Source organism: Podarcis pityusensis, assembly GCF_964106645.2.
Source record: "Podarcis pityusensis genome assembly, chromosome: 2".
NCBI classification, from domain to species: Eukaryota; Metazoa; Chordata; class Lepidosauria; order Squamata; family Lacertidae; genus Podarcis; species Podarcis pityusensis.
In genome coordinates this window covers 30,165,506-30,183,691 of record NC_138029.1, presented here as the reverse complement: position 1 = coordinate 30,183,691, position 18,186 = coordinate 30,165,506, and the positions used below count along the sequence as shown (strand labels likewise).

The 18,186-nt window shown below is 43.8% G+C and overlaps 1 protein-coding gene across 3 annotated transcripts in view; it reads left to right on the top strand.

Moving 5' to 3' along the window:
* LOC308470357 (E3 ubiquitin-protein ligase RNF213-like) overlaps positions 1–18,186 on the top strand; it is a 92,525-nt gene that overhangs the window by 46,047 nt on the left and 28,292 nt on the right. For all 3 annotated transcript variants that reach the window (XM_080993511.1, XM_080993510.1, XM_080993509.1), the window contains 10 exons: positions 2,652–2,804; positions 5,986–9,582; positions 10,790–10,926; positions 11,503–11,598; positions 12,013–12,131; positions 12,927–13,055; positions 13,180–13,259; positions 14,965–15,112; positions 15,673–15,808; positions 17,441–17,632. In XM_080993511.1, the coding sequence (XP_080849637.1) occupies positions 2,652–2,804; positions 5,986–9,582; positions 10,790–10,926; positions 11,503–11,598; positions 12,013–12,131; positions 12,927–13,055; positions 13,180–13,259; positions 14,965–15,112; positions 15,673–15,808; positions 17,441–17,632 (4,787 nt within the window). The remainder of the gene's footprint in view (positions 1–2,651; positions 2,805–5,985; positions 9,583–10,789; positions 10,927–11,502; positions 11,599–12,012; positions 12,132–12,926; positions 13,056–13,179; positions 13,260–14,964; positions 15,113–15,672; positions 15,809–17,440; positions 17,633–18,186) is intronic.

The following is an 18,186-nucleotide window of genomic DNA, read 5'->3' as shown; positions in this document are numbered from 1 at the left end:
TTTAACTCTGCTGAGGCGTGACTGGAGAGCTACTGGAGACGGAGCTGAGTGGCGCAGCTCGGAGGAAGCGCGCCGGGCATAAAGAGCTAATTGTGGATCGTAAATCAATTAGCGGGGGTCACGCCAAACCAATAAATCAATCCAACAGGTTATGGACCCTTAATCACCGATCGTAAAAGTGTCACAGGAACGCTTTGAAGTGCCGGAATGCGTTTGAAGTCGCTGGCAGGAGTTTTTGCCTGGTGTTAAGAGGCAAAGGAGAGCTGCGGAGCTCAGAGCAGCTGAAAGACACAGAGGTTTGCCTGTGCTGAGAGCTGAGTGCTGGGAGCTGAAGAGCAGCTGGAAAATCGTTTCTCCACGGATGGGTGCCGGAAGAGCTTGTAATCTGTGAGTACAGCTTGGGGCCCCTTGGGAGAACGGAAGACAATGGCAGGCAGCCAGGTCTTGGAGGACATTGCGTTTGAACAGCTCACTCTAAGAAGTTGGGCAAGGGCGTAAAGTCAGCAAGGGCTGCCTGGGATGTGCTGTGAAGCTTCAGCAGGAGGCCAGAGCCCTGGGGAAGTATTGAGAAAAGCCTGGAGATGGCTGGTGCCCCTGTTCCTGATGTTTTAGCCTCAAGGAGTGCTAGTGAGCAGATCGGGGGGGCGAAGGATTCCAAAGGCAAGTGTAAAGGCTTGTCCACTGTGCGTGCTGGAGTGGAATGTCAACAAAGCAGGTTCCCAGAAAGCCGCAGTGGGAGCCAGGCCAGAGGGGGCGGAGCTGGCAAGGAGTGCTTTTTCCGGAAGAAGGAGAAGGAGGCCAGCTGGGAGGAGCCCCGGGCAGTGTTTTTCCACTGGAGTTCGTCGTTGCTGCCCATGGAGAGCGGAGACAGCTGGGCAGGAAGGTCCCAAGGTCAACCAGCTGAGTTCTCATGGGAACCAGTCTCGGAGAGGAGGCCAGCGTGGGAACGCAAGGGAAAGACGTGGTTCAGACGCTGGGGAGGGTTGTTTTCTTATCACTGCTTCTATGGCAACTGTGAAGAACAACTCCAGCCAGGACACGGTGACACGCTGGGTGTTGAATACTGCTGTTGGTCAGCACCTGCTAAGCGAGCCTGCTGGCGAAATGCGGAACTGCAGGGCTGTTTCAACAGGACACAACTGTGATGTTAGCAGACGGAATGAGAAAGTCGGTTTCTGCTGTGGCTAACATGTTTTTTTTCTCCTTTACAGGAGGAGCTAGAGGTCTACGTTGTGCCGGGTCTGAATTGTTGTTTGTTATCCATTTTCAGAGGGGGGAAACAAGTGGCCAACGTGAAAAGGGGGCAGAACAATCTCTTTGTTCTGGAGTCACCTCTGGAGGGTGGTGGGAATGCTGGAAAAGCACAGGCGCAGTGTGCTAAGGTTCCCAGTCATGTGCAAAAGCTGCACAGGTGCACAAAAGGGTACAAACTCCGGAAATGTGGGAGGTCCCTAGGGTGCAGGGCATGCAAGGGTGCACAGGTACATGGTTTTCCCGGGTTTGGGAGGGTAGCCAAAGAGCCCTTTGAGCTCTTTGGGGCAGGTGGTCCAAAGGTTCAGGAAATGATCTTCTGTAGATATGATCCTGCAACCAATGGGTGGAAGTTTCCATACCCAGAGGGTGATCAAACCAAGCTGCTGGTCTGTAAGCAGGCTGAGTTCTGTGAACAGGATGAGTGTTCAAGACTCAGGGATGGTTCTGTTTTTCTCTCAGAACGTCTGTCTGATTCTGAGGAGGAAAGGGAGCCAGAGGCTGATCCCGGTGATGGGGACCAGGTCCAAGATCAGGGTTCAGAACCCGGTGATGGGGACCAGGTCCAAGATCAGGGTTCAGGGCAGGTCTGGGCATCTCCAAAGGTTGTGAAAGGAGTGTCCAGGTGTGAGGCTTCATCTCCGGTTAGTGTAATGGAGAAAGCTCACAAACAGGGTGTCAAGTCAGAGGGGGAAGAATCTGACGGAGAAGACACAACTGCTGGCCCAAATGGGTCAGTAGGGTATCAGGTCACGAGTGCGTGGAAAAGTGTCGCACAGTGTGATTCTGGGAGTGTTGAAGGGGTTCAACAGGTGCCTGGGAAAGATGCCGAGAAGGGGCACAAGGCAAAGGGAAAGGTGTTGAACTCAAAAAGGTCTTGTCAGAATGGTTCGGCAAGAGGGGGTGTTGGGTTTGGAACTTAACAGGTTAAGAAGTTCCCATGATGCCTCAGCATTCTGACGTCAGTTTTCGAAGCTGGGAGAAGCTGGGAGGAGTCTGGGAGGAGTTACGCTCTGTTCCTCTCTGGTTCTCTGAGGGAAGAGGTGGCAGTTTGTCATGGCTGCTGTGAGCCCAGGAGATTTCCTGGGGAATGTCGGAATAAAGGACTGATAAATAGACAAACCGGGCTCTGTGTGTTTGTCGGAAGCTAAGTGGAAGCTACGTGACAGTTTCACCGCTGTGTTTAACTCTGCTGAGGCGTGACTGGAGAGCTACTGGAGACGGAGCTGAGTGGCGCAGCTCGGAGGAAGCGCGCCGGGCATAAAGAGCTAATTGTGGATCGTAAATCAATTAGCGGGGGTCACGCCAAACCAATAAATCAATCCAACAAGCAACTCAATGAGGAGGAAAATTTCATTTTTCTTTTTAAAATTACGTACTACATTTCTGTATTTTCCTAGGTTCATTCTGGAATTCCAGAATTTCTGTTCAAGCTCTTAGTTTTACAGTACCTGGCAGATATACATGGGAAACTCTGGCTGCGGAAACAGTGTCATTTGTATGTCATAGAAATTCTTCAAACATCTTCATCACCAAGAAAACAAACTAGATCTGTAAGTACCTATGGGTATTTAACTACTATGTCCTTAATTGCTAGTTGTTGTTTAGTCATTTAGTCGTGTCCGACTCTTTGTGACCCCATGGACCAGAGCACGCCAGGCACGCCTGTCTTCCATTGCCTCCCGCAGTTTGGTCAAACTCATGCTGGTAGCTTCAAGAACACTGTCCAACCATCTTGTCCTCTGTCGTCCCTTTCTCCTTATGCCCTCCATCTTTCCCAACATCAGGGTCTTTTCCAGGGGGTCTTCTCTTCTCATGAGGTGGCCAAAGTATTGGAGCCTCAGCTTCACAATCTGTCCTTCCAGTGAGCACTCAGGGCTGATTTCCTTCAGAATGGATACGTTTGATCTTCTTGCAGTCCATGGGACCCTCAAGAGTCTCCTCCAGCACCATAATTCAAAAGCATCAATTCTTCGGCGGTCAGCCTTCTTTATGGTCCAGCTCTCACTTCCATACATCACTACTGGGAAAACCATGGCTTTAACTATACGGACCTTTGTTGGCAAGGTGATGTCTCTGGTTTTTAAGATGCTGTCTAGGTTTGTCATTGCTTTTCTCCCAAGAAACAGGTGTCTTTTCATTTCGTGGCTGCTGTCACCATCTGCAGTGATCATGGCGCCCAAGAAAGTAAAATCTCTCACTGCCTCCATTTCTTCCCCTTCTGTTTGCCAGGAGGTGATGGGCCCAGTGGCCATGATCTTTGTTTTTTTGATGTTGAGCTTCAGACCATATTTTGCGCTCTCCTCTTTCACCCTCATTAAAAGGTTCTTTAATTCCTCTTCACTTTCTGCCATCAAGGTTGTGTCATCTGCATATCTGAGGTTGTTGATATTTTTTCCGTCAATCTTAATTCCATTTTGGGATTCATCCAGTCCAGCCTTTCGCATGATGAATTCTGCATATAAGTTAAATAAGCAGGGAGACAATATACATCCTTGTCGTACTCCTTTCCCAATTTTGAACCAATCAGTTGTTTCATACCCAGTTCTAACTGTAGCTTCTTGTCCCACATAGAGATTTCTCAGGAGACAGATGAGGTGATCAGGCACTCCCATTTCTTTAAGAATTCGCCATAGTTTGCTGTGATTGACACAGTCAAAGGCTTTTGCAGAGTCAATGAAGCAGAAGTAGATGTCTTTCTGGAACTCTCTAGCTTTCTCCATAATCCAGCGCATGTTTGCAATTTGGTCTCTGGTTCCTCTGCCCCTTCGAAATCCAGCTTGCACTTCTGGGAGTTCTCAGTCCACATACTGCTTAAGCCTGCCTTGTAGAATTTTAAGCATAACCTTGCTAATGTGTGAAATGAGTGCAATTGTGCGGTAGTTGGAGCATTCTTTGGCATTGCCCTTCTTTGGGATTGGGATCTTCTCCAATCCTCTGGCCACTGCTGAGTTTTCCAAATTTGCTGGCATATTGAGTGTAGCACCTTAACAGCATCATCTTTTAAAATTTTAAATAGTTCAGCTGGAGTATCATCACTTCCACTGGCCTTGTTATTAGCAGTGCTTTCTAATGCCCATTTGACTTCACTCTCTAGGATGTCTGGCTCAAGGTCAGCAACCACACTACCCTGGGGTGTACGAGACATCCATATCTTTCTGGTATAATTCCTCTGTGTATTCTTGCCACCTCTTCTTGATGTTTTCTGCTTCTGTTAGGTCCTTACCACTTTTGTCCTTTATTATGGTAATCTTTGTACGAAATGTTCCTTTCATATCTCCAATTTTCTTGAACAGATCTCTAGTTCTTCCCCATTCTATTGTTTTCCTCTATTTCTTTGCATTGCTCATTTAAGAAGGCTTTCTTGTCTCTCCTTGCTATTTTTTGGAAATCTGCATTCAATTTCCTGTATCTTTCACTATCTCCCTCGCATTTTGCTTGCCTTCTCTCCCCCGCTATTTGTAAGGCCTTGTTGGACAGCCACTTTGCTTTCTTGCATTTCCTTTTCGTTGGGGTGGTTTTAGTTGCTGCCTCCTGTATAATGTTACGAGCCTCCATCCATAGTTCTTCAGGCACTCTGTCCATCAAATCTAAATCCTTAAACCTGTTCCTCACTTCCACTGTGTATTCATAAGGGATTTGATTTAGATTGTATCTTACCGGCCCAGTGGTTTTTCCTACTTTCTTCAGTTTAAGCTTGAATTTTGCTATAAGAAGCTGATGATCTGAGCCACAGTCAGCTCCAGGTCTTGTTTTTGCTGACTGTATAGAGCTTCTCCATCTTTGGCTGCAGAGAATATAATCAATCTGATTTCGATGCTGCCTATCTGGTGATGTCCATGTGTAGAGTCGTCTCTTGTGTTGTTGGAAAAGAGTGTTTGTGATGACCAGCTTGTTCTCTTGGCAGAACTCTATTAGCCTTTGCCCAGCTTCGTTTTGAATTCCAAACTGGCCCTTGCCAGTTGTTCCTTTTATCTCTTGATTCCCTACTTTAGCATTCCAATCCCCTATAATGAGAAGAACATCCTTCTTTGGTGTCATTTCTATAAGGTGTTGTAAGTCTTCATAGAATTGGTCAATTTCAGTTTCTTCAGCCCCAGTAGTTGGTGCATAAACTTTGATTACTGTGATGTTAAAAGGTCTGCCTTGGATTCGTATCGAGATCATTCTATCATTTTTGAGATTGTATCTCAGTACAGCTTTCGCCACTCTTTTGTTGACTATGAGGGCCACTCCATTTCTTTTACGGGATTCTTGCCCACAGTAGTAGATTTGATGGTCATCCAAGCTGAATTCGCCCATTCCTGTCCATTTTAGTTCACTGGCGCCCAGGATGTCAGTATTTATTCTTGCCATCTCATTTTTGATCACATCCAACTTACCAAGGTTCATGGTTCTTACATGGTACTTTGCTAGTACACCACTGAAAAACCCTATTGCAAAGCTCCCATTTTTAATGAGTTTAATGATTTCTAACATAATCATGTATTTATGGAATGTTGATATTAAAATTGTATGTGTGCTAAGATAACTGATTTTTTTTAATTATCCAGGAAAATAGAATGAATGAGAAGCAGTATTAACTTGTCAGTTTAAAAGTTTAAAAGCTGTGGAAAAATTACCAAAACCAATAAATAAATAAATAGTATGAGTGACCAAGATGTGTGATATTGGGATAACCTTTCCCTTCTTTCTCTCTCTCTCTCTCTCTCTCTCTCTTTTTTTTTTTTTAAGTATTTTTCAGGATTGAAGTACAACTTCATGGATGTGTTCCCCAAAATAACCTGCAGATCTCCCAAGGAAGTCCTAGAAATGGACATGCAGAGGAATCTGTCCTATGATTGCTCAGACCCAGGTATAGATCAGGAAGTGTTCCGTAGCGAAGCCTTTCAGAGACCCTACCAGTACTTGAGAAGATCTAGCAGAGGAGATTGTCTTGACACATTCCAGTATGAAAAAGGCTCTGTTGAAGGGACACCAGCAGAGTGCCTGCAGATGCTCCTGATCCACTGTGGAGTGATAGATCCTTCCTGGTCAGAACTGAGAAACTTTGCTTGGTTTTTGAACCTTCAACTGAGAAATTGTGAAACATCGGTGTTCTGTAATGCTGATTTTGTCAACGACACTTTACATGGCTTCAAAAATTTCGTGGTCACATTTATGATTTTAATGGCAAAGGATTTTGCTACACCATCTCTAAACATTTCTGATGAAAGCCCTGGGAATCAGTTTTTTGACATGGAAGGAGTCACAGAAGAAGATCTTGCTCCATTTCGTATTCGGAAGAAGTGGGAGTCAGAACCCCACCCATATATATTTTTCAATGCGGATTCTGTATCTATGACATTCATTGGCTTTCATCTCCAACCCAGTGCTAATGGTGGTATTGATGCCATCAATCCTTTGAATGGGAGTGTCATCAAGAGAAATGTAATGACAGCTCAGCTATACCAGGGATTGTGCCTTCAGAGAGTTCCATTCAACATTAATTTTGATGCACTGCCCAGACATGACAAAATTGAGAAACTTTGCATGGTTTTAGGAATACACTGGCCAATTGATCCTGATGATACGTATGAGCTCACAACAGACAACATGCTAAAGATCCTTGCCATTGAAATGCGATTCAGGTGTGGTATCCCTGTTGTCCTCATGGGAGAAACTGGCTGTGGAAAAACCAGGCTAATAAAATTCCTGTGTGAACTACGTAGGAGCGGTGCCAATGCCGATAACATGAAGCTTGTCAAGGTCCATGGAGGCACCACAGCAGATGTAATCTATGTCAAAGTCAGGGAAGCAGAAGACATTGCTATTGACAATAAACAACAATACCAGTTTGACACCATCCTGTTTTTTGATGAAGCCAACACCACTGAAGCTGTCAGCAGCATCAAGGAAGTCTTGTGTGATCGCACAGTTGAAGGACAGCCTTTGGTCCACAACTCAGGTCTGCAAATCATAGCTGCATGCAATCCTTATCGCAAGCATACAGGGGAAATGATTCAGCGCTTGGAATCGGCTGGCTTAGGCTACCGTGTCAAAGCAGAGGAGACCAAGGAAAAGCTTGGCTCCATTCCTCTTAGGCAGCTGGTATACCGTGTCCATGCGCTCCCTCCTAGCATGATCCCTCTAGTGTGGGATTTCGGACAGTTGAACAACGTTACTGAAAAACTCTATATACAGCAGATTGTGCAAAGACTTACTAGGTCAATACCAATGTCTGATGTTGAGCTCCAGTTAATAACAGATGTGCTTTTTGAGTCTCAGACGTATATGAGGCAAAGGAATGATGAATGCAGCTTTATCAGCCTCAGGGATGTGGAACGCTGCGTGGAAGTCTTCAAGTGGTTCCACAGCCACAGTGAACTACTAATGAAACATCTGGAGAAGCAAGTTGCAGAGAGGAAGGCAGCTAAAGGTTTTGTCCAGCGAGACCCAGTCATTTGGTCCTTGGTTCTTGCAGTGGGTGTTTGCTACCATGCTTCCCTGGAAAGGAAAAAGGAGTATCGCAGAGTCATCAGCACCATCCTTCCAGAGCCATATGATGATGAAAAGGGAATCCTCGAAGAAATTGGCTTAGTTCAGGATCTTTTCTTGAGTGACCTACCTCTGAGGGAAACGATCGCCAAGAACTTGGCACTGAAGGAAAATGTTTTTATGATGGTTATCTGCATTGAACTTAAAATCCCCTTGTTTCTCATTGGCAAGCCTGGCAGTTCCAAATCTCTTGCCAAAACGATTGTGGCTGATGCCATGCAAGGCCAAGCAGCATATACTGAGCTTTATAAGGAACTGAAGCAAATCCATTTGGTGTCCTTTCAGTGCAGCCCACACTCTACGCCTGAGGGAATCATCAACACTTTCAAGCATTGTGCTCGCTTCCAAGAAGGAAAGAACCTAAAGGAGTATGTCTCTGTGGTGGTGTTAGATGAAATTGGCTTGGCTGAAGACTCCCCCAAAATGCCTCTAAAGACCCTTCACCCGCTCTTGGAAGATGGCTGTGTTGATGATGATCCACTCCCTCATAAAAAAGTTGGCTTCATTGGGATCTCTAACTGGGCGCTGGATCCAGCTAAGATGAATCGAGGCATCTTTGTATCCCGTGGAGAACCAAACGAGAAGGAGCTCATAGAAAGCGCAAAGGGTATCTGCTCTTCAGAACGCTCCGTCCTGCACAAAGTTGACCGCTTCTTTCCCATCTTTGCAAGTGCTTATGAGGAAATTTGCAAGACCCAAGGCAAGGAGTTCTTTGGGTTGCGTGATTATTACAGTCTCATAAAAATGGTGTTTGCTTTAACCAAAAAACTGAAAAGAGAACCAGCTTCCCGTGAACTAGCAGAGATAGTTCTCCGTAATTTCAGTGGTAAAGAAGGTGTTGAGGCCTTGAACATTTTTATGTGTAGGTTCTCGGATAAAGGAGATGCCATCCGTGAGGACATTGGTACAATTGATCTAGTTCAGCAGAACATTTACAGTGACTATGAGGATGGTGAATGCCGTTACCTGCTGGTGTTGACGGAAAATTATGCAGCCCTCCAGATCCTGCAGCAGGCTTTTTTCAAAGGTACACAGCAGCCAGAAATTATTTTTGGTTCCAGTTTTCCCAAAGACCAGGAATACACCCAGATCTGCAGAAACATCAACCGAGTGAAGATCTGTATGGAGACAGGGCAGATGGTCATTCTTCTCAACCTGCAGAATCTGTATGAAAGCCTCTATGATGCCCTCAATCAGTATTACGTTCAACTTGCTGGTCAAAAGTATGTTGACTTGGGTTTGGGGACCCATCGAGTGAAATGCAGAGTGCACCCTAAGTTCCGTTTGATTGTCATTGAGGAGAAAGAGGTGGTCTACAAACATTTCCCCATCCCGTTGATCAACAGGCTTGAAAAGCACTACCTAGACATCAATACTGTGTTGGACAAGAGGCAAAGAGACACTGTGGAAGAATTGAAGAAATGGGTGGACAGCTTCACAGCAGCTGAAACTGAAAAATACTTTATGGGCCAGCAGAAATATACCCCTTCTGATGTCTTTGTTGGCTACCATCCTGACACCTGTGCCTCAGTTGTCTTGCAGGTGACAGAGAAGCTGAAAATGGATGCTTCCCCTCAGGAACTGATGCGAAAAGTACAAGAAGAAGCCAAGTTGGTCCTGTTAAACTGTGCAACGCCCGATTCTGTAGTCCGCCTTGGTGATACACGGCTGGGTTCCTTTCTGGCAGATGACTTGGCCAAGGTATACTTTCAGCAGCAACATCACACTTCGCTTGCAGAGTTCCTTCGTGCTTGCCTTGAGACAGAGTCTAGGGGTCACACAACCTTTATTGAGGTGAGTTCTGAAATACTTCTTTGTTCTTTTTTTTAATACATTAGGAATTTTGCTCTCCTGAGATGGCATTAGAACTTTAATAATTCTAGACTACACATGGGAGCATATGGATCAGAAAATACATTTCTCTTCACCTTGGAGATCATTATTCTATATTGTCAGAAAATGTTAAGTCAAAAGTCTGGTCTAAGCTATATTTTACTGGTTGTACAAAGGTTTAAGATATTTCTCATGGGTAAAAGTGAAGCAGCCATTACCAGTCCTGCCTTCATTAAATTGTCCATCAAGCAGTATTTACAGCAAGGTAAAATGTAGCTACTGGTCCAGTTCAGCTGTAATGGCGATACACGGTTTGTAAAGAGAATGTGCTACAGCAAGCCTTGGGCTTGTGTGTGAAGGAGAAGGGAGGAGAGAATGCAAATCTAAAGCATACTCTAGATGCCTCTCATAACAGCAAACCAAGTTGTATTGTTTTATTTGATCTTATTCAATATAAAACAGTGAATATTTTGCTATCCGCTTCGCCATGGGTGTTCCATGTGCTAGAAACATTTTGAAATTAAAAGTTCAAACAGCAGATACAAGTGACAGGTGATACAATTAATTTTGCTTTTTTGGCAACTCAGATGCCAGCATTCTTGGTGTCTCATATGCGGCCAGAGATTTAGAGAATCCAAATAAGATCTGTTTTGCCCATGTTTGTTGGTGGAATGATTTCCTAGTGCTTCCTTTGGCAGTGGAAAGACTGTCCAATAAATTAGCAACGTCTAGACTGCTTGTCAGGGTAAAAAGTAAGGCATCTAAATGCTACTCAGCAGATTATACCTTTTCCTTCAAACAGGAGTTGCATTTCTTTTTCCCTCTCTGCCTCCCTTTTAATTTAATTTTCATTCCCATCATGATCTAATAGAATTTTTGTTGTCAAATAGGTGTAGTAGTTGACGACCAAGTTTTTGGGATTTGTTCTGACAGAAATGTTGGGTTCTTGATTGCTGTCAGCATCACTCAGATCCTAAGAGCAACTCAAGGGCCTCCTTAGTGTATGTGGTGCTGGTGGGGCTAACCTTAATTTTATTGGACATTAGACTACCATGCCATATTGCTTCATTTTGTTTCAAAAGGGTTTGCTGTGTGCAGTTGTGCAAAAATCTTAAAAGGCTTTGTACATCTCTGACAGAGAAATCTCGTATTTTTCTTTACGTTTCAGGTTACAACTTTCTCTAGACTCTTGACTGCGGCAGACACAGAGACTTTGAAGACAGAACTATTGGACAATGTAGGCATTCCAAAAGTTCTTTTCTTGCAACAGTTTGACACAGAACATTCCTTTTTGAAAGAAATTCGGTGAGTGGCTTGCGTTTCTCAGTCCACTTGGTTTGTAGACCACATTGAAGATGACAGTAACAGAATTTTTGAGTGAAACAGATGGGTAGAGAATAAGCATGGGCTTGTGGTAGCATTTAAGGTTATGTTATAGATTCAGATTGCTGGGATAGATGGAAGTTGATATTTATTTATTATCTATCACCCACCCTTCACCCTAAGGTGCCGTGGTGTGTGACAATATTAAAAACAACATATAGTCATAAAAAGTGGGGCCTAAAAATATACAAGAGTTGGGTCTTCAGCATTGTCTGGAAGCTGTAGAATGAAGGTACCAGACACACATCTGTGGGGAGGGAGTTCATAGCTTAGGGGCAGCCACAGATAATGCCCTTTCCCAGGCTACCACCACCACCCCAAACCTACCAAGAGGACCCCCTCTGCCAGTCTCAGCACCTGAGATGGTCTATAGAGAAGGAGGTGGTCTTTCAGATATTTGAAGTCTGGGTACCGTACTGTTGTGTGTGATGATCCACTCTGTGCCTGAAATACAATACCCTTTTAACCATTCTTGTGACATCTGTTGTTTTCTCCCAGGAATTCTCTTTCTGTTGCGCCTGGAACTAAAATACTGATTATTCAGACTGACTTTGAAAATGGATCCCTCAGTGCCCAGATTGTTGCCTCAGCCAAGTATGTTGTATAGCATGTGTTGTATTTTCCAGCTTCTTTATTAGAGCAGCATTGAACTCATGGCTAAGAGTTACCACAATCTTTTTCAAGGTCTACCCTTTTCAAGGTCTAGTAAAACACTTGGGGAAAGTGTGAGGGAAGACAAGCTTTTGTGTGAAGCTATATGAACATGTTGTTGTTGTTTAGTTGTTTAGTTGTGTCCAACTCTTCGTGACCCCATGAACCAGAGCACGCCAGGCACTCCTGTCTTCCACCACCTCCCGCAGTTTGGAACATAATGAACATTTAAAACTTGGTGTTAGGATGGGGTGGAGAAGTAAGCCTTGTGTGTTGCGATAATGAGATGTGATTAGGTAGTAGTGTCCTCTCTACTGCCACTTGAAATTGCCAACAAGTGTTTCCTTTCCCTTACAGATACTCAGCTGTTAATGAAATTAACAAAATAGACCTGTGTGAAGCCTCAGTGTTTGTGCTCTTCATCACTAAGCTATCTCGCATTGAAGGAGGAAGTTCCTATGTGGGATTTCATGGAGGTAGGACTGCACAACTGGTGCAGTGGGATGTAGAATAAATATGAGGTTTTCAGTGAGTTTGGAATGCTGTTGCAACTCGGAATAAATACCTGATATCGGCGCAAATAGAGAAGAAAATAGGGCTATTTTGTGAAGTATCAAATTGAGGTCCAAATTGAATCTTGTGGTCAGGACACTTCTCTAATAAATGCAATATTTGCTGTCTTTTGCTTTCTTTTGAAAACAATACAAAGAGAGCAGACGGGGTTAAAGGATGCCCATACTGTGAATACCTTTTGATGAAGGATGGTATATAAGTCTAATAAATAAGAAATCAGTATTATTGAGCCTCTAGGTAGCTAGGCTCATCCCTATCTGTCCTGCACTGGATTTTTCTTTTTTTTTTTAGATCATCATCATTTTTTATTTGTATGCTGCCTTTGCACAGTTAAAAAAACAATTCTCAAGGCGGCTTACAGTGTAACAAGATTTACATAATTAAAAAAGTCATAAACAATAAATAAACCACATTAAAAAATACACAACCAAATGGGAAACAATTTCCACATAAATCAAATTCTAAAACTAAGAATACATCATGAATATCACAGTTTAAAATGACATAGGTAAAAAATAACAGCAATTTAAACAAAACAAAACGGAGCCCTCTCTGCCTAGCAGCAGCAGCAGTCCTTTATAGAGCCCATCAGGCCCCATCCTGGGCCAGGTGGTGAGTGGCAGGACTGGGGCCCTCAGGTGCTGAGCCATGATAACTTCATGGCAGTAGTCACCGAAAGTATTTCTGTCTATTGCTAGGAATGTGGCAGTCTGTGCACATTGATGATCTAAGGAGATCCAAGGATATGGTTTCTGATGTAACTTCCCTGAGGAACATAACCCTCAGCCAGCTGTTTTATGAAGATACGGGGAAGTCTGCACAAAAACGTGAGTGTAAGAATTTCAATAAGTGATGTAGCATTAACTTCTGACAACTTGTAGTCATTCCCGGTGTCCTTAATTTTATCAGTAAGCAAATTTCAACCCATGCAATCTTCTGTATTATTTGCAGCTGTGATTATGGCAAAGGAAGAAGAACAAGATGAGGAGATGGATGTGGTATCAGCAGCACCCAAAACAGAAAGATTGGCTGTAAGTTTCAATGTATCTCACTTTAATTATTTTATTTGGCTACCTTTGAAAACAGAGTGCTCCCCCCCCCCCCATTTATTCATGCTGAGGACAAATCATAAAAATCCCAGAGGTATTATTGTACTTGTTCTCTGTTATGGTTTCCCCTCCATTCCCCCCCCCCAAATGGTATGGGAGCCTGCATATCCCCAAATTTTCTCAGGTGTAGTGAGGAAACATCTAATAAGCATGGATTATGCTTCCTCATACCAGAGGTTGGGTTCCTTTCCCTGTTTTCCTGGGCTTCAGCCCTTCTCCCGTCTGCTCTGCTATCTTTGCATGTTTTCTGCCCCCACCTCCCAGCCTTCTTTGCCTTTTTTCTTGCTCCCCTTATTGTCCATTTCTGCTCTCTCACCTGTTCATTGTTTCTGTGGCTTTCCTGAACAAACAGGCAGATCTGTAATAAAAATGACCACCCATGTTAGAATGGCGAAAACCTAAGGGGTGGGAATTCTGGCTGCTGCTGCCAAAAGCAAGTCTCTCCAGAACATGTGTTCCTCTGAGCACAGGGATCGCTCTGGCCTACCATTCCAATTGATCCCTAAGGGAAAGTCTTCCTCATCACAGAGGAACAGGTTGGCTACCTCCAAACTCTAGACACCCCCTCTAGACACTAAACAATTAGTTAGGGCCCATTTCAGCCAGCTTCCATCTCTGGGCTTCTACTGAGCCTCTCAAAGACAGTGGTGAATGGTATCGCCTCAAGGGCCTCTTCTCTCCCTAAGAACTAACAAACCTTGTGATCATCCTCTGAGGTCCTTCTTTGTGTGTCTTCTCCATGAGAGGTCTGGAGGGTAGCAACATGAGAGCAGGCCTTTTCTGCAGTGGCTCCCCATTTGTGGAATGCTCTCCCCAGGGAGGCTTTGTTACATACGGTATATTTAGGTACTGGGCAAAAACATTCCTCTTCTCCTAGGCCTTTGGCTTATTAGCTAATTTATGGCCTTTTAAATTGTCTGTGTTTGGGTGGGGGCAGGTTATTGTTTTTGTTTGCTACTATGTTATGTGTTGTAAACAGCCCTGTGATCCTCGGATGAAGGGCAGTATAGAAATTTAATGAATAAATAATCACAAAGTCTGCAGGCGTCCCTTGTTAGCACTGAGAGTAAGCCCAGCATTTTCCTGGTGGCCGTCATTTTGTTAGCCTCACTATCATCTGTTTACCAGAACATTGCAGGAGCTCCTTTTTAGTGTCTCCATGCTTCTGTACTCAATTCTTGCTCTCCCCTCTGCTCCCAGCACTAAGCCTATTATTGGACTGATAAAACATAGATCCCATTCTGGGTCTTGTCTTAAACACTCCAAAGAGATCAAGGACACCAATTATCGCAAGTGGAGTAGATCTCCAATGCAGGAAGTGGGTTCTTCTCACTTCTCCACCATAACAAAACAAGTACTTATTGGTTTTTGTTAATAGGACCTTGCTGTGCTATCCCTTTTCCTTGCTTTTATGACTGCTCTTCTCCAGGCAGATAAATATGCTGATTCCTGGCTGCAGGGGAGATCTTGTATCTTTGTCTCCTGTATTGGCCAGCAAGCAAGAGAGTCATTACAGGCAGAAAGCTCTTGTTTACATCAGTTCCCTTTTTCAGAGAAGAAATGTGCACCAGGTTAGTCTGTGTTGCTTCACAATATTAATAGGCTCTCTTTCTCTACTCCTGGAAAGCCCAAAATCTTGGACACCACCGTTCTTCTGAGGAGCTGCGTGCAAAGTGCTGTGGGGATGCTAAGAGACCCAAATGAGAGTTCCAGCCGCAGCACTAGGAGGATTGAAATTCTCCTTAGCCTTCTTTCTGAGGAAAGTGACTTGAAAGGTATGAATGACTAGGAGCATTTTGTTTTGTACAGTGGTACCTTTTGGTTATGGCCCCAGATGTGCCACAAGATGTGGCAATAAAGCAAAATCATATCAGTTAAAGCTTTTAGTGCTTCCATCTTGCCAAGATAACAGCTGTAGTTTATTGTCACCTAGTCTAGCTTCTAAACACCAGTGTAGCACATCTGCAACCTCTCCTACTTCATGCTGAGCATTTTGTAGATTCAGCATACTCAAAACTCTTCACTCATCCCCAGATGACGAAGCGCAACAATTTTATATAGATAATACAGGGTGAGTCTTTTAAAAGAGGCCCCATGGAACATGTGTGCACTGTATCAATGGGGCCTCTTTTAAAGGACTCACCCTGCATATTTGTAATTTTATAGCTGACAGTCAAGCACTGCAGAAGGTTGTGAAACCTTAACTGGTGTTGATGATAAAATCGGACTAAATTAGCTATTGGTCCAATAGAAATAGATACCTTTTGTTTTGTCTTCAACACTTGAAATCTAGCCTTAAGGAATACCAGTTAGCACACTTTCTGCTATTTTTCAGCTTCCTTCCTGAAGATAACAAAGAATCGCCTCTTAACCCTTTTGAGAAAGCAAGAGGAGAACTCTTACATCATGAAAGAGTGGGTGCTTCGGGAGGCATCAAACCTCAATGCCCTCCAAGAAGCGGGAACTTTCAGGTATACACATTAGTTGAAACTAGTCGTATTTCAGCAATCTAAAAATATAGGCCAGTATCTAAAGAGTACACCTCTCTTAAGATGGTTCCATGCACTCAGAGGAATTATAAATTTATTGTTCCAGCTGTGGCCCCACAAGCTACATTTGATACTTCTCCAGAGGGTCCCCTTGAGCTTTGGGAACTTTTCAGATGGGTTTAAGGGCCGCAGAATCAAGGTGGTGTTAAGAGTTTGGTAAATATATTGCAGTGGTATGCAGAGCGAAATAATCTAGTAAAACAGCTGGTTGAAAGGAGAAATAAAACAAGGTTTATTAGTCATGACAAAGTCATTCTGAGTACAGGCTTTAAAGGTAAAGGGACCCCTGACCATTAGGTCCAGTCACAAACGACTCTGAGGTTGCGCGCTCATCTCGCTTTATTGGCTGAGGGAGCTGGCGTACAGCTTCCAGGTCATGTGGCCAGCATGACTAAGCCGCTTCTGGCAAACCAGAGCAGCACACGGAAACGCCGTTTACCTTCCCACCGGAGTGGTACCTATTTATCTACTTGCACTTTGACGTGCTTTCGAACTGCTAGGTAGGCAGGAGCAGGGACCAAGCAATGGGAGCTCACCCCGTTGCGGGGATTTGAACCGCCGACCTTCTGATCAGCAAGCCCTAGGCTCTGTGGTTTAACCCACAGCGCCACCCGCATCCCCATGTACAGGCTTTGCATGTGGCCAAAAGTAGTGTCACTAGCACATGCTAACTCACACAGGGCTTATCCACACCTCCCTTTTCCTTACCTCTTTCCCCCGGGAAAACCTGCGGTTTAGCACTGAATTGGAACAAACAGCAATCAGGTTTTCCATGGATTCTTAAAGACAGTCTTAGGGTCCCGTGCCTAAGAAAGCACAGGACAAGTGGAAATGAGGGCGAGCCCTGAATCTGTTTTGAGCAAATGTAATTCAGAGAAAATACAGGAAGGAAATAAAAGTCTCAAATTAAGTAATCTATTTCACCAACAAGTGGTTACTAAGAAAGAATAAGCAGGGGAAGAATAAATTGTCATTTTGTCTATTTCCCTCACCATCACCACAATGGTTCAGGTAACTTACTGCAAAGCATTGTTGCTTTATTCCCAGGAGGTGGAGGGTCTGAAAAGTCTCACATGTTTTTCCTTTTTTGTTTTCTGCAGTCAACTGCAGTATTACAGCTAGTTAAATATCCTGGCCCTTTTGAGTTCAGAGCATTTACATGTGTAGCTGGTGCAAGATGGGAACCAAAACTCTTAATAAAACTGGGTGTTGTTGTTTTCTGCAGTAATAGCTCTGTGGGCCAATAATGTTTGACTGTCTTTCAAAGTTTCTGCCTCTGCTTCAGGTGGTAACATTCCATATGTAAATAGTATAAACGTTGCTTCAAAACCACGGTTCACAATTGGAAAGGTCTTTCAAAAGAAGAAAGAAGTATATATGCAAGTCAAAAAAAAGGATTGCTTTTTCTTTATAACATTCTCCCTTGAGATTTTCAGTCTTGTCAGAATGCTCCTGAAAGAGTGCTTGATTGTGTCTGAACAATTTCTTCTTAATATTGGGTATTCTTTTGTTTGTTTGTTTGTTTGTTTCCTTTACCTCTCTTGAAACTTGCAGGCACACCTTGTGGAAGCGGGTGCAGAGTGCAGTTATACCATTTCTGGCCTATATGGTGTCTGTCCTAGACAGAGACGGCAACTTGGACCTGCTGGTTAGACCAGAAACAGAAAGTTGTGTGAAAGCTCTGTGGATGTTCATCTTCAATGATCTCAATCTTCTGAATATCCCTTACATTATGAGTGACAAAAGGTAAGTGGCACAACCAAGGCAGCAATGATTGCTGGTGAATTGATTTGTTATTAAATGTAAATGGTGAATGTGATTTTGACTCCCATGTGAAGGAATATTTTGAAAGCTGTTTGTTCATTTGGCAACTATGTATGCCAGTAGAAGGCCATGACAGTTTGGCTTCCCATTTCTCAGTAGGTTTGGCTTACAGCAGAACTCTTTAATACCTAGGTTATATCACATACTTCTAGCCTAGACAGGAGAACCTTGCTGCAAATTTGAATACTGTCTCCTCCATTTCCAGGAGCTTCTCCCATTTTGTCTTCTTGTCTATCCTAGCAGAAGTCCTCCTTTTTTTCCTCCATCCTTTGCACAATTTAATCCTCTTTGCTCCTCAACTTGTTGGGGTTTTTTCGCTGTTCTACCCCGGGGTCTAAATCCAAAACCCTGGCCTGAAAAAAGCAATAGTCTATCTTGAAATCTAGGCAGTAGATGATCTTCTCTCCCATGAGACTTGGGTGAGTGAGCTGGGTGGACCTGATCTTACCCAGCTGCTCCCATAGTACAGTACCAGG